Below are 21,449 nucleotides of genomic sequence, written 5' to 3'. Positions count from 1 at the left end.
CTGTTTCTCTGTACTCAGCAAAGCTCCTAAGTCTCCCAGTCTTATTAGTGTGGATTTGTGTAGTAGGTGTCCAGTGGCACAGTCCTGAGAAGAGCTCATCTGCAGGCCAAATTTAGCCCCAGCCTCTGCCCCTCCGGGGCCACCCATTAAGATTCAGCAAGCAATCCACAGATGCTGTGCTTATAGTTGTCTCAAAAGGCCACACCAGAAACCGAGGCCAGCTGTCTCCAGTGTGAGTCTAGGTGCTGCTCAGCAAGAGGTAGTAGGTGTCCAGTGGCACAGTCCTGAGAAGAGCTCATCTGCAGGCCAAATTTAGCCCCAGCCTCTGCCCCTCCGGGGCCACCCATTAAGATTCAGCAAGCAATCCACAGATGCTGTGCTTATAGTTGTCTCAAAAGGCCACACCAGAAACCGAGGCCAGCTGTCTCCAGTGTGAGTCTAGGTGCTGCTCAGCAAGAGGCACCTGACTAAGTGAGGAGGCACCTGGATGTGGCTTGGGTGGGACTGTGGGTTGGGGGGCTGAGGTTTCAGGGAATCCTCTGGGCAGGGCAACCTCTGTTATCCATTTTAATGCTGTCTCAGCTATGGTGGAGCTGGGTCTGCACATTGGGAAGGGGGAGGACTCAACAGAAGGATAATGAATACTGCTGGCATTTCCGCCAGGGAGAAAGTCTCGCCTCCCGTGCTTGCTCCAAAAACTCAATGTACCCTTGTAATCCCTGGGATCCCCTGAGCAGCTAACCTCACAGTGGTGGTCAGAAGAAGCAGGTCCGTCTCTGTGAAAGTTCGCTCGCTGGCACGGCCCCTTTAAGTGGCATCTGCAGCTGCCGCAGCCTTGATCCCACTGAGAGCTGCTTGGGACTGGGCAACTTTGCATCCTCACCCCGTCCTACCTCTAATCATTGCAGAGTGATTTCTTCTCTCCATAGTTGTAGGGCTTCTGTTCATCTATACCCCTAGGCGACTGTACTTGCTGTTTGCTCCGTGTTTCCATCTCAACTTTCATGTGGTCGCAAGAGAGGATGAACAAAGCTTCTATCATGTACGCCATTTTGCCCAGTCTCCGAGCTTTGTATTTTTAATTTATTTTCTTTTTTGTATTTTTGAGGCTCTGTTATACATACAGGTATATTTAGGTTTTTTTTGAATTATGGTTTTCATTATGTAATACCTCAGTTTTCTCTCTGAGCCTTTTTGCCTTAATGTATTCTATCTAGTGTTAATATATGTAAACAAGCTTTTTCAAAATGTGCGTTGTATATTTTTTAATTTCCATTCTTGTTATGTCCTTATGTTTTAGATATGTCTTTAGATATGTCTGGATTATTTTTAATCCATTTTGAGAATACTTCAGTTGAAGCATTTAGTCCATTAACATGTGTTAATATATTTGATTGTTGAATTTGTTCTTTTTCAATTTCTTTTTTCTTTAGCTTCCCTTGATTTAAGTATTTTTTATTCTACTTTTTTTTCCTGAACATTATGAATTTATTTTAGTATTTACTCTGAAGAAATTAGTCTTAAGAGGGCAGACATCTCCTTGTTTGTAATAGGAGAGAAGATCATAGATTAGTTGTGGGGGGAATTTTTGTATAATCAGAGACCAGAAAGTAAGAAAGATTCCTTTAAACTTTTTAAAATAAAATATAATTTACAAGAAAATACACAGATCTTAGGTAATCAGTTTGATAATTTTTTGACAGTTGGTACATTGTATAACCACTATCAAAAAGAAAATTAGAAAATTTCAGTTGCCCTAGAAAGTTCCCTCTCACTTTTCTTAGTCTATCCCCATCTCATGCTCCTTCTTTGAAGCAACCACTTTTTTACTTCTATCGACTTATATAAACAGATTTTTCTATTGACCTAAATACATTTTGCCTATTCGTGAATGTCTTGTAATTGATATGATAGAGCTTTTTTTTATTTTTATCTAGCTTCTGTGGGTCAACATTACAGAGACAGCCATGTTATGTCTCTTAGTTTCTTTTTATTGTTGAGTATTATTCTATTGTAAATACCACGGGTCGTTTATCCGTTTTCTTGTTGATGGATATTTAGATTGCGTACATTTTTTTGGCTATTATGAATTCAATTGCTGTGAACATTTTTGTGTGAGTCTTGGACATGTTTTGAAGGTTTTCCTTTGGGTAAATATCTAAGCGTGGGATTGCTCAGTCAAATGATAGGTGTACTATTTAAGAAACTGGCACATTGGTTTCCAAAGTGGTTGAACCATTTCTGATTCCCACCATCAGTATATAGGAGTTGGAGGTATGCCACATCCTTGCCAACATTTAATGTTGACGGTCTTTTTATTTTGGCCGCCCTAGAGGGTTGAAATGTTATTATTTCTAATTTACATTTATGTAATGATTAATGATGTTAAATACCTTTAGCCATGCTTATTATATTGGTCATTAAATATTTTTTTAATTAAATTTTTGAAGTATCTAAGTCTGACCTTTTTTGTTGAGTTTGTACCTTTTTTATTATTGTTTTTTAGGAGTGCTTTAATCTGAATATGAATTCTTTGTCAGATGTATGTACCTCAAATATTTTTCCCCAATCTGTGGCTTGTTTTTTTTTTGTTTGTTTGTTTTTGTTTTTGTTTTTAAATTGAGGTGTAATTGACAAAACATATCAGTGTCAGGTATACAGTATAATAATTGGACATTTTTATGTGTTGCAAAATGATCACAATAAGTTCAGTTAACACCCCTCATCACACATAGTTACAAAAAATTTTTTTCTTATCGTGAGAACTCTCAAGATCCACTCTCCTAACTACTTTCAAATAGGCTATACAATATTATTAACTATAGTCACCATGCTATACATTATTACATCCTCATGACTTTCTTGTTTTATAACTGGAAATTTGGACCTTTTGACCTCTTTTACCCATTTTACCTACTCCCACCTCAGGCAACCACCAATCTGTTTTCTATATTCATGACCTTTTTGTTTTGTTTCATATTGTCTTTTTTAGGTTTCTACATATAAGTGAGAACATATGATACTTCTCTTTTTCTGATTTATTTCACTTGGTATAATGCTCTCAAAGACCATCAATGTCGGAAATAAGATTTTTTTTTTTTATGACCGTGTGTATATACCGCATTTTCTTTATCCACTTATTTGCTGATGGGCATTTAGATTGTTTCCATGTCTTGACTATTATAAATAATGCTGTAATCAACGTGGAGGTGGAGATATCTCTTTGAATTAGTGTTATCTTTTTTAGATAAATACCCAGAAGTGGAATTGCTGGATCATAAGATAGTTCTAGTTTTTAATTTTGTGCAGACTGGTCTTCCCAAATATTTTCAGGGAGGAGGTAGATGGTTGGAATTATCCAGGGCTGGTCTTTTGCTCATTCTGGGTTATAATAGGCAGAGGGTTAAAGGAGTTTGGAAAAGTTAATTGTAGAAGTGATGGATCATGCTGAGTCTCAGCTGGATAGGTGGGGCAGTGAGAAGGGAAATTTGCTATTAGGTAGCAAGATTGTAGGAGCATGGGTGGCCTAGAATTGTCTCTAAAGTAAAAAGAGTTCATGTGAGAAAACTGTTGTGTAGAAGTTTTATCGAGAAAGCATATTTCTAAATTATTGTCTGCGAGGTAAAATTGATTCTAGTAGTGACAAGGCCTGTGCATTGGCTGACAGGTGTATATGTTGGTTTGGAGTATGGGGCTAAACAGCATTGGAGATTGGAACACATGTTGCTAGATGGACCATTCTAAACCATGCCAATCCTAGAAGTGGAAGAACAGAAGCCTGGGGCCCAAGTGTTTAATGAGTGAGGGAGTTTAACAGAATTGTACTTGGTAAATCCTACTTGAGGCAGGTCAGGGCTCTCCATCACACTGCCTGGATGTTTTGCCCAAATAAGGTAAAGACAGACCTTGCTGCTCAAAAGAGGAGATACTGGAAAGCAAGAGTCAGAATTGTCCTGTGAGCAGGAGAGATAGAAAGTCTTTGACTTCTCCTAGTAGTCTTTTTATCATTCACTGCAGATGCCTGCTCAGAATCCCATGAGAGCAAGGGAGTAGCTTTCTGGTGCCAGTCCCCTGCTGTTAAGGCGAATTTGTTATCACCTTCACGGGATGGCAGCTTTTGGTCTCTCTCCCACATGTGGTAAGTTCTTGGGGTAAAAAAATGCCCTCGGAAATTAAGCTTAAGTGGCCCCTGCCACTTGACCGAGGTCAAGCGTGTGCAAGGCCAGAGGGAGGGCTGCCAGGGGAGGATGCATGAACTGTAAAGCAGTGGGAGCAAAGCCTTGGGAGGCCCTCCAGTTGACTGTGTCTGATTCAGGGTCTTTGTGAGTTTGGGTGAGGGAGGAAGTGTGTGCAGTTGGTGTGACAGGAAGGACACAAGTATGGATAACCCTGCGCTATCCCATTTTTTTATTTTGATAAATCTGAATAAAGTAAAAGCTCTTTATTTCTTAGAGCTTTAACTTTTCACTCAAAATTGAGACTGTATACCACTTTTTTTATGAGTATGTTGGTCCACCTCTCTTTCCTGTCCTTGAGTAGAGCTGGCCTGCTCTGGTTTGCTGCAAAATGTGTGTGTGTATGAGTGTGTGTGTGTGTGTGTGTGTGTGTGTGTGTGTGTGTGTGTTGATTGGGAATGTGTACTGCACACTGATAGGTAGTGTGGATGGTTTCCTGGTTTGTGTCAGGTAGGCTTTAATTCTCATGGATTTTGTTTTCTCTAGCTATATCCACCCAGGACCCTGCCCATATCCAGGAGTCAGAAATTACTCTTTCTTCAAAAGATCATTTCTGTCACCAGGATGTGGACCTGCTTGCTTATAAAGGCCTGGAGCCTCATATGCCAACTAATGTTGGTTCTCAGGTACACTAGGATCTTAGGGCCCTCAGAGGGTGGGAGAGGCACTTTCTAGAACACTCCCAATATCACATGTTAAAACTTTTAGATCTTCATCCAGACTAATCAGTGCCTGATCAGGACACAAGAGAAAGAGCCAAAGAATGTTATGAGGCTGTCCTGGTAGTATGGTTTTTAGGGGAAATGACTTAAATGTCCCTCTCATAATATGGCTCAGAGTGCTCAAGCCAGGCTAGAAGTGGGGAGAGATTTTGGTTCTCTGTCAGAGTTGCATTTGAAGCAATGAGACAGAATGAGATCATCTCATAGGGAAGAGAAGACAACCGCTGGCTGACTTTTGGAGTAAATGTTGAGACACCAAAACCCTATATTGCAAATCCTTTGTTTTGAGTCTCTCATACCCAGTCTTCAGCCTCTGCTGTCTTTGAACACAAGCTGGTTTCTCACTGACTCCAGATGTGTGTGGTGTTGCAGGAATCAGTGACTTTCCAGGATGTTGCAGTGGACTTTACTGAGAAGGAGTGGCCCTTGCTGGATTCTTCTCAGAGAAAACTATACAAAGATGTGATGCTGGAGAACTATAGCAACCTCGCCTCAGTGGGTAATACTGGCATCATTTCTTCACTCCTGAATCTAATGTTTTTATTTTAAGTACTTGCCATGACCCAAGAACTGTGTGGGGATTTGGAACACAATTGTGAACAAGCCGACCTGGTACTTATCCTCTTGGATTGACCTTAGAGGTTGTCAAGTGTCTGAGCTTGGGCATAGGTTTCTGAATTAAGAAATTCTTAATTTGAAGGGCAAAAACATATGGGTATTTGTGATTTTGCTTTTTATGAAAGCCTTTCACTGTGTCCCTTAGAAATTTGTCTCCATCATTTTGCTGCTCCTAAGTCAGTCTTGTCCATCTTCAGAACTCTGACTTCAGAACACGTGTCCTCTGCACGATCCTCCCTCAACATGTGTCTTTCCTGTGAGTAGGGTGTCAGGTGAGCAAACCCAGCCTCATCTCCCACTTGGAGCAAGAAGAGGAGCTGAGGACAGAGGAGAGGGAATGTCACCGAAGCACTTGTCCTGGTAAGCACCAGACAAACACAGGTGCTTCTGAGTATTGGCTCTGTCCAGTGACTAGGGTGGAGGGAGATCCATTAGGAAATATCACCCCAGGAAATTTGAAAATGCTCATTCTCTTTCACTCCTCCTCAGTTCTCTCAGAAATCTTTTGGTGTCACTAATTCTCCACCTTTAAATTTGACATGGCCATGTGGACTTTGCTTCACCCTTTCATATTCTGCATTCCTGATCATACTCTTTCTGTCATTATCAATGTTAGTCTTTGAAAAGTTACTTCTTAGTGATTTGATGTAAAAGTCTACCCTTGTCATTACCAAGTATCTCACAGGGCCAAAATTTTCAGTCATTATTACTGAAGTTGCATCCTTCCTTTTCATATCGCTTGCTTTCTTTAGGGTTTATATTTGCCAGTGATTTGTTTTTGTCACCATCATCCCACCATTTCCATTTTCCCGCAAGTTAATCTTTTTCTAATTTGTTTCAGATTGGGAGACGCCATCTAAAACCAAATGGTCCATTCTTATGGAAGATATTTTTGGGAAGGAAACATCTGGTGGTGTGACAATGGTAAGATTTCCTTGGGATAATTCCGCATCTTCAACATTAGGATAATACTTGGGCAGCTCAAGTTAGAAAAGCAGCTTAAGAACCAGGAAAATGGCAGTCCTCAAGAGACAATGGATATTACTAATTTGGGGAGGAAACCTTAAACCTCACCCCAAACTTTTCCACCTAGAGTTCTCATGAGTAAATTTTTTCATAGCTATGTCTGAGGTAGTGAGTGTTGGGGCTCAGTTCAGATTTTAACAGTTAACAGTATATATATGAAAAGCTTTGTAAGAGTTATATACGTGGAGCCTTAGGGCATAGCATGAACCTGTTCTATTTGATAGAGCCCAGATGAGGTAAGAGCAATACTTTTGCACTTTAAATTATGACATCTTTAGTCATAGTGATGTGCTTCGATTTATGTTAGTTTATGTGCAATAATTCTTAGGAATGTAATGAATATAGAAAATGCTTTAATCAGCGCTCATCTCGATTAATAGGAAAGAATTCGTCTTGGAGAGAAATCTACTGAATATGCTCACCTGTTTGAAGTCTTCAACATTGGCGCTCATCTTACTCAGCAAATGGGAAGGCACACTGGCAAGAAGCCCTATCACCGTCGGGACTATGGCATGATTTGCAAGAACAGGTCACATCTAACCCAACACACGAGCATTTACAATGGGAGAAAAATGCATGAATGTCATCAGTGCCAAAAAGCTTTTACCACGAGTGCTTCCCTTACACGGCACAGAAGAATACATACTGGGGAGAAACCCTATGAATGCAATGCTTGTGGGAAAGCTTTCAACGATCCCTCAGCCCTTAGGAGTCATGCAAGAACTCACCTCACAGAGAAGCCCTTTGACTGCAGTCAGTGTGGAAATGCATTCCGAACCCTCTCCGCCCTGAAAATACACATGAGAGTTCACACTGGGGAAAGACCTTACAAGTGTGATGAATGTGGGAAGGCATATGGCAGGAGCTGCCACCTCATTGCACACAAAAGAACACACACTGGAGAGAGACCCTATGAATGTCACGACTGTGGGAAAGCTTTCCAGCATCCCTCACATCTCAAAGAGCATGTCAGGAATCATACTGGTGAAAAACCCTATGAATGCACACAGTGTGGAAAAGCCTTTCGATGGAAATCTAACTTTAATTTGCACAAGAAGAACCACATGGTAGAGAAAACATATGAATGTAAAGAATGTGGGAAGTCCTTTGGTGATCTCTTGTCACGGAGAAAACACATGCGAATTCATGTTGTAAAGAAACCTGTTGAATGTAGGCAGTGTGGGAAAGCATTCAGAAACCAGTCCATCCTTAAGACACATATGAATTCTCACACTGGAGAGAAACCATATGGGTGTGATCTATGTGGGAAAGCCTTCAGTGCAAGCTCAAACCTAACTGCACACAGGAAAATACACACTCAAGAGAGACGCTATGAATGTGCCGCCTGTGGGAAAGTCTTCGGTGATTATTTATCCCGGAGGAGGCACATGAGCGTTCATCTTGTAAAGAAGCGTGTTGAATGTAGACAGTGTGGGAAAGCCTTCAGAAACCAGTCAACACTTAAGACGCACATGAGGAGTCACACAGGAGAGAAGCCGTACGAGTGTGATCACTGTGGGAAAGCCTTCAGCATAGGCTCAAACCTTAATGTGCACAGGAGAATACACACTGGTGAGAAGCCTTATGAATGCCTGGCCTGTGGGAAAGCCTTCAGTGATCATTCATCTCTTCGGAGTCATGTGAAAACTCACCGAGGAGAGAAACTCTTGGTGTCATCAGTGTGGAAAAGGCTCCAATGACAGTCTTCTTTAATAACATGAGACCTCAGACTAAAACGTAACCTCATAAGCGTAAGGAAGACAGGAAAGCCTTTATGAACCCATCTTAGCACAAAAGAGTACATGTAACTTGGGAGAAATGCAGTGTATGTAATAATTGTGGAAAGACTCGAATTTTCTTCTCATCACTTCAGAGATTTGTGAGAACTCACACTGGGGGGAGAACACAAATATCTGTGGCATGGAGAAGCTGTCAGTCTACATTTAACTCTTAACAAACACGAGAACTTAGGGAGAGAAACCCCAGCCTGGCATTTAATGTAGAAATGACTTCAGCACTACCTTGCGCCTTCTGGACACATGAGTAAGCACACTAGAGAGAATCTGCAAATTTAATGACTAGGCAAAACTTTCTTGGTTTCACTATATTCTTCATGTGAAAAATAACAAAAGAAAAACATCTATAAAGTAAAAAACATGGAAAAGTCAGTAACAGGTCAGCAAATAGCAGGCAACTGTCTGACTTCGTATAGCTAAGAATATCTTATATTTTTAAGGTAGAAAATTGTGACAGAGACCATACGTGACCCACAAAGTCTTCAATACTTGCTGTCTAGCTCTAGACAGAAAAAAGTTTGCTAACACCTGTTTGCACAGCAATGTTTCTCAAGAGAGAGTTTTGCTCTCCAGGTGACATTTGGCAGTATCTGGGGACATTTGGTTGGTAAAACTAGGAGAGGTGCTACTGGCATGTAATTGGAAGACATCAAGGATGATCTTAAATATCCTACGTACGATGCATAGGAGCCCCCCAGAACAAAGACTTATGTGTCCTCAAATAATGAGAGGTTGAGAAAGATTAACTTACGACAGTACTTCAATTTTTTTGAAACTTGAGTACCCACTCTAAGAGAATTTTCTGTGTAAAACTTCAAAAATATAGTCTATGTAATTCAGGAAACGTGTGATAACCCCCACTGCAGACAGTCCCTGTATAGAGATGATTTCAGCCACAGACCCCCTCACTTGTGCTTATGAGAATTCATTCGTACCCCCAATGGAATTTTCTAGAGAATATGAAAATTGCATTCGTTAGTCTTTCATAATAAAACAGACCCTCATTAATTTTTAGTCTTTGTTTTTGAGATTTAAATTACCCTGACACTGCATCACAAAAGGTTTGTATGTATTATTTTTATTATTTCATTCTTGATAGTGTGTTAATTTCCTTTTGGATGACTTGCTCGATCAATGGATTCTGTAGAATCTTATGTACTGTGTAACATGGTTGTTGCGAGTATCTGATTCAAATGCATTGTGATCAGAGCATGATGTCTTCAGTAGACAGATCTTTTGGAATGTTCTCAGCTTCTTGTCTGGTCAAGAGTGGCATATACTTCTAGTTGCTTCCCTGGTATTTCATCTTTCATATCAAGAAAACCCAAGTTTTGTCACATTAGTAAGGTGTGCTATTTTTAAAATCTCTTACAAGTTTTCTTGGAATTAGTACAGTCCATATCCTGCAGTCTGGCCATTGACAAACAAGCGTATGTTATTGGATGGGTTGTGAGAAGGCTCTTGAAAAGAGGGTCATTCTTACATGGATTCTTCTTCATGTTTTTGTTGTTTTTTGCTCTTCCCTCTACTTCTCGCCTTGCAAGGAGATCCAGTACCTAGTGTTAAAAGATTCATCTTGTGCCCATGGGGATGCAAACCACAGGCTAAGGAGAATCCTGCAGAAAACTCACAAATGATTGTGGCCTACCCAGTGGCTTCTTTGAGCATCTACACTAGCCCTGGATTTTTTTATTTCCAAACTTCTGTTACATGAAAAAAATAAAACTAATTGGTTTAAGCTGCTATTTCTTTTTTTTTTTCCTATTTAACATTTTTTTTTTTTTTTTTATTAGTGGGAGGGTTCTGCTGCACCCAGCTGGATGCTTTCTATAACCCATTCACCTGGTCATTAGTGAGATTTTATAACTGCTACCGGTCTGGGTATAATCTGCTTATGCTTTTAATTGTTAGATATGGATCTCCAAATTCCTTTTTTATTTTTTTAATTAAACATTGGGTGACATTGGTTAGTAAAATTATATAGATTTAAAGTGTACAGTTCAATAATACATCATCCATATATTGTATTGTGTTCACCACCCAAAGTTAAAATCTTCCCTTACAATATATTTGACCCCTCTCCAGGAGTCCGGCCTTTAAACCAAGTTTTTAAATTTGTATTTCAAGTCTTTGATGTATTTAAACATTTATCTTCCTGACTTTTTGTATTGAACTGTATTCTCCCTAGATTCCTAAGAAGCAGGAGCCATCAGTTTCTTCCTTTTGCATATGAGAATCTGAAGCAAGGAAATATAGGTGACTTGTCTGAATCAACTTGTTAGAAGTAGTAGTGCTTGTATTTGAACCCTGGTCTCTGGCTCCAGAGTCCATATTTCTTTCATGTCAGATCTTGTTTATGTCCCAAGTCTTGAGTGAATTAAGATATTTGCCTTTGTGGTGCTTACATTCTACTTCGGGTCAAGGCACCTGATAAATGGGTTTGTATCTCAGATGGTGCTCAGTGCACTGGAGGGAAAATTAAACGTGGTGATGATGAGAAGTAATGTAGAATTTAGTGGAGCTATGGGGTAGATAGGGAAACCTTTTCATTTAAGGGACATTTGGGCAGAGATGCAAATGAACTGCAAGGGTGGGCTATATTGTAATGTGGGAAGAGTGCCCTTGGCAGTTCAAAGTCCATGAAAAAGGATCATCCTTGAGATAGCCACATGCTTGAGACAAAGGGACCAGTGTCACTGGAGTGGGTCAAGCTTGCCAGTTGCAGAAGATAATGAGGTCAGAGCCGGATCAGAGTCCTGATCATGGGGACATTTTGTAGGTTAACTGGAAGGATTGGCCATTCACTCTCAGTGTGTTGAGAAGTCCATGGAGGATTTTAAACAAGAGTAGTGACAACTATCCAATTTCTGTTTTTAAAGGATTACAGTGATTTCTGGGTTTATAGGCTAAATACAGGGACAAGGTAACAAACTGGAAGGCCACTGCCTTCAAGTTAGGTACAATGGTGGTCAAATTAGTAGTAGTGGAGGTTTGAGAGTCACATTGACAACTATAGCCATAGTTTCTTTTTCACTTCCAGATACTGATTCTTTGTATTATTATCTCACAGCTTATTAACCTTTTCTACTGCTGATGTACAGTTACTGGACTGTTTCCATTTTTCCCAGTCATGAGCAATGCTGCTTTAAGAAAATTTTACAGACCTTCTAGAATATCGATGAGTTACTCCAGGAGTGTGAAATGGCTGAGTTGTAAGGTTTGAGCATGTTCTATTTATGAGTATAATGCCGAAGTCATTTCTGCAATGTTTGTATAATACTTTGTGTATGTGTGATAACATTCAAAACAGGTACTGAAATGCAGAAGGGTTTAATTCATGTAAATTATCACACAAACACATCCATGTAATCAGGCAAGAAGAAGTATTACCAGCTGGTATCCCTTCTTGCCTCATCCAAATGACAAACCCTTCCCTACGCTCCACAGGTGACCAATATTGTGACTGACATGTGTTGGGTATTTTGTTTAACTTACAAATAGAACCGTATAACATATGTTCTTTTGTGTTTCTGAGTTTTCCCTAATTTTTTGTGAAATTGATTTATGTTGTTTTGAGTAACTCTAACTAGCACATTTTCTTATATTCCATTATTTGAATATCTTGCAATTTGTTTAAGCAATTTGCATTGATGGACATTCAACTTTTCAGCTTGGGGCTGTTGTAATAATGCTGCTATGAGCATATTTTAGTATTTCTGACAGTGCACAAGTACACGTACTTCTCTTAGGTGTATACCCTGGACTGAAATTTCTGGGTCATATGGGATACATATGTTTATTTTTCATAGATGATGCCAGTTTTCCAAGTGATTGTGCAAATTTGTTTACTAAGAAGCTATTTTATTGATTTGGATAAGATACTAAAGTTGCCTGCCTCTTTCTTACTGCTTTATGTATTCCACCTGTGAGCCCTATGGTTGGATATATTTTGTAAATATTTTGTCCACTCTGTAGCTTGTCTCGTCAGTGTTTTAATTGGTATTTTTTTTATTTTTTATTTTTATTTTTTATAAAATGAGATCGTAATTTTAATGTCATCTAATCTTTATGGGCGGTATGCATCTGTTCCTGAGTAAGAAATATTTGCCTGCCTTGAAGGCAAGATACTCTACATTTTTTCAAGTTTTGTTTAGCATACATATATCTACAGTCCACTTGGAATTGATTTTTTGTGTATTATATGAGGTAGGATTAAGTTTTATTTTTCCACATTGACCCATCATTCATTTAAAAAGTACTTTACTCCAGAGATCTGGGATGTCACCTTTATCACATACTGAAGTCTATGTGTATTTGGCCTAATTCTGAACCTTATTCTGTTGGTCTGTTTATTCATACACCATACCACAATTTTTTAAATTATAAGAGACTTTATAATAAGTTTTAATGTATGTTCCCCCTCATGGTTTTTCTTTTTTAGTGTTTCCTCTGGGTATTCTTGCTTTTTTTTTTTTTTTTTTTTATATGCACTTTTTTATTATTTTGTCCAGTGCCATAAAAATTAGCTTGTTGGTATTTTTATTGTCATTACCTTGAATTTATAAGTCAACTTGGGGAGAACTAATATCTCTATAATGTTACATCTTCTTATCCAAGAAAAGGGATGTCTTTTCCATTTGTTTAAGTCTACTTTAGTGTTTGTTAGGAATGTTTAAATTTATCCTTATAACAAGTTTTTGTTGTTTTTCCTAAGTATTTGATCCTTCATTGTAAGTGAAATTTTCTCTACCATTATGTCTTCTCTTCACAATTTATGTATGCGAAAGCTAGTAATTTCATTTCTTAATTTTATAACTTGCTACTTCGCTGAATTCTTTTATTTTTGAGGTTTATTATTGCATTTCGTGGGTTTTCCAGGCATACTGCCATACTATCTTCAAATTGAGATAGCTTTACTTGTTTACCAATTCTTATGCCTCTAATTGTTTTTGCTTGTCTGTTTGCATTGTCTAGTACAGTGATAAACAGTAGCAGAGAAAGTGGGCATTCTTGCCTTGTTTTAGGGGTAATGCCCCTAATTTTTTTCCCATTAATTCAGATGGTGTCTTTTAGAGCTAAAGTATATATTTATTTTATCACATTGAGAAGGGTTTCTATATTCTTGAATGTTTTACCAGGAATAGGTGTTGAATTTTGTCAAAGTCTTTCTGAGTATCTGTGAAGAGGATCATGATTTCTTTCCTCTGATTTATTAATATATCATATGATATTAATAAATTTCTCAATATTCAACAAATTTTGCATTCCTAGAATAAATGTCACTTGGTCGTGGTGTATTATTTTCCCCCCAGCCTTATCGTATTGAAATATAATAGTTGCTCATTATTTACATTGTACAATTCAATGAGTTTCTTTTTTCAATTATAGTTGGCATAACAATAATATATTAGTTTCAGTTGTACAGCATAGTGATTAGAGCTTAAGCGATCACTCCACTAAATCTAGTACCTCTCTTCCCCCTTACATATTTATTACAACACTGTTGACTATTTTTCTTATGCTACAATCCATGACTATTTTGTAATTGTCCATTTGTATTAATCCTTTTGCCCTTTTTCATTGTCCTTCCAACCCTCCTGTCTAGTAGCCTTCAAAATATTCTCTGTGTCTATGACTTTGTTTCTGTTTTTGTTATTGCTTATTTTGTTCTTTAGATTCCACATGTACATGAAATCACGTGGTATTTGTCTTTCTCTATTTGACTTACTCCATTTAGCACAGTACCCTCTAGGTCCATCAAAGCAATATCTTTTTCCATCCTCTTCTTTTTAGTTTGTGTGCGTCTTTTTATCTGAAGTGCGTCTCTTGTAGGCAGCATATATAGGAGTCTTGTTTCCTTATCCATTCAGCCACCCTGTCCTTTGGTTGGAGCACTGAATTCTTTTCCATTTGAGGTAGTTGTTGATAGATATGTAGTTATTACTTTTTTTTATTCGTGATTTTGATACATGATTTTTCTTAAGTCTCTCCAACATTTTCTTTAATAGTGGCTTGGTTGAATACCTTTAGCTTATTTTTGTCTGGGAAGCTCTTTATCTGTCCTCAGTTCTAAATGATAGCTTTGCTAGATAAAATATTCTTGGTTGTAGATCCTGTGTTTTCATCACATTGGATATTTTGTGCCAAAACCTGTCCTGCAAATGTTTCTTTTGAGAAATCAGGTCCCAGTCTTATGGGAGCTCTCTTATAGGTAGCTAATTGCTTTTCTCTTGCTACTTTTAAGATTCTCTCTTTGTATTTAACCTTTGGCATTTTAATTACAATATGTCTTGGTGTGGGCCTCTTTGGGTTCCTTTTTCTTGGGACTCTCTGAGCTTTCTGGGGCTATATCTGTTACCTTCACCAGGTTAGGGAAGTTTTCCTTCATTTTTTTTTCAAATAGCTTTTCCATTTCTTGTTCTCCCGCTCCTCCTTCAGGTACCCCTATTACATGAAGGTATTACACTTAATTTTGTCCCAAAGACTCCTTAAGTTATTATAGTCTTGTCTTCTTTTTTCTTGCTGTTCTGATTGGGTGACCTTGGCTTCCCCATCCTTTCTATTGTTGGTTCAATCCTCTTCTTCATCCATACTATTAATTCCTTCTAACATACTCTTCATCTCAGCTAATGTGTTCTTAATTTCTGGCTGGTTCCTTTTTATAATTTCCACTTCCATTTTTATGTTTTTTATCTCTTTGTTAAAGTTCTCACTGAATTCATTTATTCTCCTTATAACCAGCATTTTCAACTCTACATCTGTCAGATTGCTTGATGCCATTATTCCTGGATCTCTGTTCTGTTCTCTCATATGGTTTCTGTTTCTTTGTGTTCTCATTTTGGCTGCCTTTCTGTGTCTGTTTCTATATACTAAGCAAAGCTGCAGTCTCCTGGTCTTATTAGTGCGGCTTTGTGTAGTAGGTGTCCAGTAGCACAATCCTGAGGGGTTCCAGCAGCAGGCCAGTTTTAGCCCCAGCCTGTGTCCTTGTGGGGTCACCTGTTAAGATTGAGCAAGCAATCCACAGATACTGTGCTTATAGCTGCCTCACAAGGCCACACCAGAAACTGAGGTCAGCTGTCACCAGTGTGTGAGTCATGGCACTGCTCAGCAGGTGGCACAGGAGACCACATCTGGATGTGGCTTGGGTAGGGCCATGAGTTAGGGGAGGGAGAGTTTCAGGGAATCCTCTGGGCAAGAGCAACCTCTGTGACCCAGTTTGATGAGGTCAAGGCTATGGCAGCACTGTGTTTGCACATGGAGAAGGGAGGGCTCAATAGAGAAACAATGGATACCACCAGCATTTCTGCCCAGGAGGAAGCCTCTCCTCTGGCCCTCGTTCCAACAACTCAGTGTGCCCCTGTAAGTCCCTGGTGCCCCCTGAGCAGATAACCTGGCATTGATGCTCAGAGCAAGTGAGTCCATCATTGCAAAAGTCTGCTCGTGGGCATGGTCCCTTTAAGAGACATCTGCTGCTGCCACAGCCTCCATCTCACTCAGCTGCTCGGGCCCCAGCAGCCTCATGTCCTCGCCCTTGTCCTACCTCCTCCCGTTGCAGGGTAATTTCTTATTTGTTTCCCTAGTTTTAGGGCTTGTTCATCTAGACTCCAGGCGACCTCATTTGCTGTTAGCTCCGTATTTCCATCACAACTTTGATGTGGTCGCAAGAGCAGATGAACAGAGCCTCTATCGTGTACGCCATTTTGACTTCTTGATCATGGTGTATTATTTGCTTAATGAGGTTTTGGATTCTGTTTCTAGTATTTTGCATTGGTATTCATGAATGATAATTGATCTGTAGTTTTCTTTGTACTGTCTTTATGTGGTTTGGGTGGTAGTATTATACTTGCTTCGGAAAAGGAATTAGAAAAATTTCCTTCATTTTCAGTGCTTTGGAATAATGTATACAGTATTAGTATTCTAGTTTTGGAAGATTTGATAGAGCTCCCTGTGAAACCATCTGGAGTCAAGTGCTTTTTTTGTGGGATATTTCTTTAGGAATTTTATTTCTTTTATGATATTGTTCTGTTTTACGCTTTCAACTTAAATGGCATCAATGTTGGTAATCTCTATAGTCCTAGGAAGTTTGACATTATGTATTGGTAAAAGGAACAGCAATAGATAAGCCTTTAGTGTGTTTCGTTTCTGTAGCTAGAAGTTTATGAGTTGCTGTAGTTATTGTGTCAGAGGCTAAGGCTTCCTCTAGTGTCCTTATTTTTGTCTCCCTGTTTTCTTTGGGTTCTTCTAGAGACTCCTTAAATAAGGGGCTAAGATTAGCAATTCTTTTCACTGTAGTTCTATTATATGTGAGCCCTAGAAAATTCTCACCTTGCAGTTTAAGTAACATGAGTTTCTAAAGACAAGTTTCAGCCTTAGACTCTTGACAATAGTTTTGACTTAATATTTGTCATAATTTTTTTTTTTTTAAATAGCTTCTCCACCTTACACAAGAAGGTGGAAGATTTGAATACTCTACATAGGTTAACTACAGTCTTCTACACAACATGGTAAGGTAGTCATTCACCCACAGAAGATAGGTAGAGAGAGTCAGCTTATCAGCTTAGACGCTGGGACCCTTTGTCAGAATGTTTACTTGCTTCACTTGTCTGCTGTGCCTTTCATGCCTGTATCAGCTAATGAAACAGTTGGGCTGATGGTGATGACAGGAGAGGCACATGGTTACAGGACTTGAGTCTTCCATTTGCCTTCTTGAAATCTCTGCGCCTTTCCTTTCCACTTGCAGTACTTCTGTGCAAGTCTTTGTGTGAGTGATAGGGGCACTTGAACATCCTTGAGTGAAGGTGCCGAATGCACCTCAGGCCTCGTTCAGTTTTCTGAGACTCATTAGCAAAGAAACAGCAATCACTGACTTGCCCAGATTTGGAAAAAAAGTGTACCGTAGAGGCCAGGCCTAAGGGGAGGAGAGCACTTTCTCTCAGCATTGAGTAAAATGGGGCTATTCTTTAATTAGAAGCTTTGGGAATCCAGTGCCATTACCCCCTTTATCACTTCAGTAAGAAGGAAACAATTCCCACCTCTTCCTAAGTGTCCCAGAGCTCTTGAATCTCATTGCACTTCTCTGCCAGCTCTTGGGACAGAGATAAGACCTTACACAGTCTCCCTAGAGGAAACTTCTAATTAACTCTTACCCAGTCTTATTGTCTTACTATCGCTTTCAATTATTGAGGTCTCAGCAGGACCTTATCTAGTGTAATGTTTGGGTAAGTCCAATTAACTCATGATTTTTTCCTCTAGGGAACCACTAGTATCAGTTAAGTGCCTTACACTGAATTTGGCTTTGGGAAGAAAAACAATAAGACATGGTACTGTCCTTAATGGAGTAAAGGTCAAGGAGGAGAGAGAGAGAGAGATAAACAATAAGATAGCTAATTTAGCCAGTTAATCCATTCAGGAAGTCCCAAGGAGAGGATGTTGAACGTAGAGCAATCAAGCAAAGCTATATGGAAGAGGTGATGCAAGCTAAGTGTAGAAGGCTTATTTTTCATGATCAGATCTGAATAAGCATGCCAATCCTAAGAGCAAAGTCATGGAAAAAATAATTCATATTCTCTGGTATGCAAAAGGACAATCTTTGAAGTAGAAGGTAAAGCTGGAGACCTAACATGGGACAGATTATGTAATACACACGCACACATAGACACAGACATTAGCACTTTACATACCAGTCTAAATTTAAATGTTAATTGAAGTTGACAGAAATTCATTGACATCTGATGAGATCTGCAATTTAGAAAGGTAACTTGTGCCCCTTAGAATGGAATGGAGGGGTCCTGTTTACATTTGCTACAAAATAAACTATACAAAACACAGTTTAAAACAACCACAATTTAGTTTATTATTCTGTTGGTTGACAATTTGGGCTGTGCCTAGCTGGGCTTACTTGTGTCTTCAGTCAGCTTCCAATTTGGCTTGCTCTTCTCTCGGGTCACATCATCCAATGGTCTAGGTGGGGACTGCATATATGCTGCGAGAAGGTTCCAGAAGAGCCCAAGCTCCACTATGCAAGTGCTTTTCAAGTCCTTGGTTGTTTTGTGTTTCTCTGCACCCCATTGCCCAGTGTAATCACATGGGTGAGTCTGAAGTGGAAGGGTACTTAGACTTTCACAGAAGGGATGTGGATACAGGAAAGGGAAGAAACAGTAGCTATTTTTATAGTCCCCACAGGATCAGTTTTTGTATTGCAAGCATCCAGATGAGAGGGAATAGCTTTATATAGACAAAATTGATATAATACAACTATATTCTTAAAATATACAATGTGATAAATTTTGTGTACACTTGTGAAGCTATCACTACAATTAAGGTGGTGAACTAAAATTTGTTTATCTGTTTATTTAACAAATGACATTGCTGCTTCTATTCCAGACCTAAAGCCTCCTCCATGCAGGAACTCTTTTGACTAGAGGCCAGTATCTTCGGTTCTGGGCCTTAGGAAAACCAGGGTCTTCCCCTCACTTCATTTTTTCTACATTTTCCTTTCCTCATTTCTTCCGGCTCATGTTAAATTAGTGGTTCTCAGCCAGGATTTATTTGTGCCCCCATTTTGTGCCAAAAAAGAGGTAGACTTATTGGCAGGATGCTGTCCTTCAGAAAGCTCTGTCTAGCTTTCTGCTCATTCAGGAGTGATTATGCCCCTTAGGGACATTTAGCGATGTCTGGAGATATTTTTTAATGTTAATGACTGGGGCATGAGGGTGAGAGAAACTACTGGCATATAGTGTATAAGGCCATGGATGCTGCTAAATGTCCTGCAGTGCATAGGACACCCCCTACCACAAAAGATTATCTGGCCCCAAATTGTTAACAGTACTCAGGATGAACAACCATGTGGTAGACTATTAATTTTCTATACCAGGGACTAATTGACAGATAGAGGACAATCAGATAGTGTTCCAGGCTTATTAGGATGGTCCTGTTCTCTTGGTTTCATCCAATCATCCCAGGTCACCAGGATTAGGGTTCCATTGAATGGTTATAAAGATCAAAGAGGAGAGAAATATAAACAATAAATAAGATAGCTGATATGGCCATTCAGGAAGTCTCAAGGAGAGGATGTCGAACTTGAAGAAGTCAAGGAAAACCATATAGAAGAGGTAATACAAGCTAAATGCAGAAGGCTTATTTATAGTGTTCAGGATCAGATCCGAATAAACATGCCAATCCTGAATGTAAAGGCACAGAAAAAATAATTCACATTCTCTGACATATAAGACTTTATTACACTGAATAAAGTGACTTTTTTTCAGGAACAATTATTTTGTATTTCACTCTCAGACATCTGCTGGAGAAGCATGCAGGTGGGCAGAGATTTCTAGGGTACAGCATCTTGCCAATAGATCTACCTCTTTTGGGAACAAGATTGGGGCACGAATAAATGCTGTGTTCATAAATACGATACCCACTACTTTTTGCAAACCTCTATATTAGACACAGGCTAATTTTCTATAATCACCCCAACAACTATTTATAAATCAAGAATCTGAGACTGCTTATCAACAGTCAATATCCTAATGGTAAAGTGAGGATTCAGATATTGGAATTTACCTAGTCTGAATCCAATGATCACCAAGAGGATTCAACAGTCCTCAAGACAACCCAAGACAGGTTTTTAAAGTTTAATTTTTGCTCCATTCAAGAGAATCTCTACATTGAGCTGAACCATTGTAAAGGTTGCTTTGTTCTTCAGTTCCCTGCTGTAGGGAGTCCTAGGTGGGGCTATTTTCTGGTCCAATCCTTAGTGTCTAGGTTCAGAAAAGTCCTCTCCTGGACTCTGCAGATCTGGCTAGCATGTGGCGCCCTAGGGGCCGTTAAGAGGGCTGAGGCTTGCACAGGCCCCCTCTCCTATGTGGCTTTCTTGGTGCTCTGAGTCAGTTTTGGGGATGTATTCAGCCCCACTTAACTCATAGCATGATCAACCTGCTAGCCGGTTTTTCCAACTCTGTTCTGCTGATAATGGAGCCCTGCACTGCCACCTCCCACACCTCTTCATGGCAATGCAAGCTTTTGGAGTTAATAGAGTTAAAGGGACAGAAGAGTCCCTGGGTGGCTATTCATAATTTCTTTGCACTTTCATGTGGTTAACGTAGACCCTGATGGCCCTCATAGATCTTGTGATGACTAACAATTATTCAGTGCTTATGCCAGACACTGTTCTGGCCTCTCTTATGTGTAACATTTAATCCCCACCAGAACTCTTCAGGAAATGTACTATCATCCTTATTGTTATAGATGAGGATATGGAGCTACAGAGAAGTAACTTGGGCAAGATTGTACCATTAGTGAATGATGAAGAGATATTTGAACCTAGAGACCTTTTAGCCACTGTGCCCTGTTGCCCCTCAAAATGTAAGTGCTATGAAAATTGGAATGAGTAGGAGGATAGTGGCCAGGGTAGGCCTATTTGAAGAGCTGACAGTTTTGATTTGAAAGCTAACTTGTGAGAAGGAACCAGGCATGTGAAGATTTGGCAAAGCATGAACCAGGCAAGAAAAACTGAGTAGATTGCTTTGAACTTTTATTTCAGATCTGGCTCATATGGATCCACAAAGATCAGAATTTTCTTTCCCTTAAAGAAGATACTACAAAGAAGTTTCTTATTAAAGTCTTCAGTATATGTCAGCGGCCACCACCAAAACAAGATACAGTAAATAAAATTTTAGGGAGCCAAGGAGGTCAATATAGACAGTCTAGATAACAGTTCCCAGACAGACTAGGGGAAACATTCCAGCAGGCATGGTGCTATGTTCTAGCTAGGACATAGCAGAGGGTTAAAGATGAGCCAATAATGTGTAAAAATTTGTTGTCACCCTTGTCCTCTCTCCTCCCCTGCTGCATTCCTGACTTGCTTTCTCCTTCCTTGATGCTTGCAAGAGTCTGTATCCTTGAAATAGTTTATTTTCATGAGAAATTTAATTATTGGTTGGTCATACTTTATCCTCGGTAGGTGGTGAGACTCGGTGTGCTGCTTCAAGTTTGTCTTTGGTTCAGGAATGTCTCCTAGTATATCATGAATAGCATTTTTTCTCTATGTCTTC

The 21,449-nt window shown here is 39.3% G+C and overlaps 1 protein-coding gene across 2 annotated transcripts in view; it reads left to right on the top strand.

Annotated features, from left to right (window-relative positions):
- Positions 1-10,140, top strand: part of ZNF317 (zinc finger protein 317) — a 13,877-nt gene extending 3,737 nt beyond the window's left edge. For both annotated transcript variants that reach the window (XM_006910767.3, XM_015588500.2), the window contains 6 exons: positions 4,018-4,138; positions 4,722-4,861; positions 5,330-5,456; positions 5,840-5,935; positions 6,417-6,499; positions 6,982-10,140. In XM_006910767.3, the coding sequence (XP_006910829.1) occupies positions 4,108-4,138; positions 4,722-4,861; positions 5,330-5,456; positions 5,840-5,935; positions 6,417-6,499; positions 6,982-8,301 (1,797 nt within the window). In that variant the 5' untranslated portion in view covers positions 4,018-4,107 and the 3' untranslated portion in view covers positions 8,302-10,140. The remainder of the gene's footprint in view (positions 1-4,017; positions 4,139-4,721; positions 4,862-5,329; positions 5,457-5,839; positions 5,936-6,416; positions 6,500-6,981) is intronic.
- The last annotated feature ends 11,309 nt before the right edge of the window (positions 10,141-21,449 follow it).

Source organism: Pteropus alecto, unplaced genomic scaffold, assembly GCF_000325575.1.
Source record: "Pteropus alecto unplaced genomic scaffold, ASM32557v1 scaffold864, whole genome shotgun sequence".
In the NCBI taxonomy this organism is placed as follows: Eukaryota; Metazoa; Chordata; class Mammalia; order Chiroptera; family Pteropodidae; genus Pteropus; species Pteropus alecto.
This window is presented reverse-complemented; position numbering and strand designations above follow the sequence as displayed.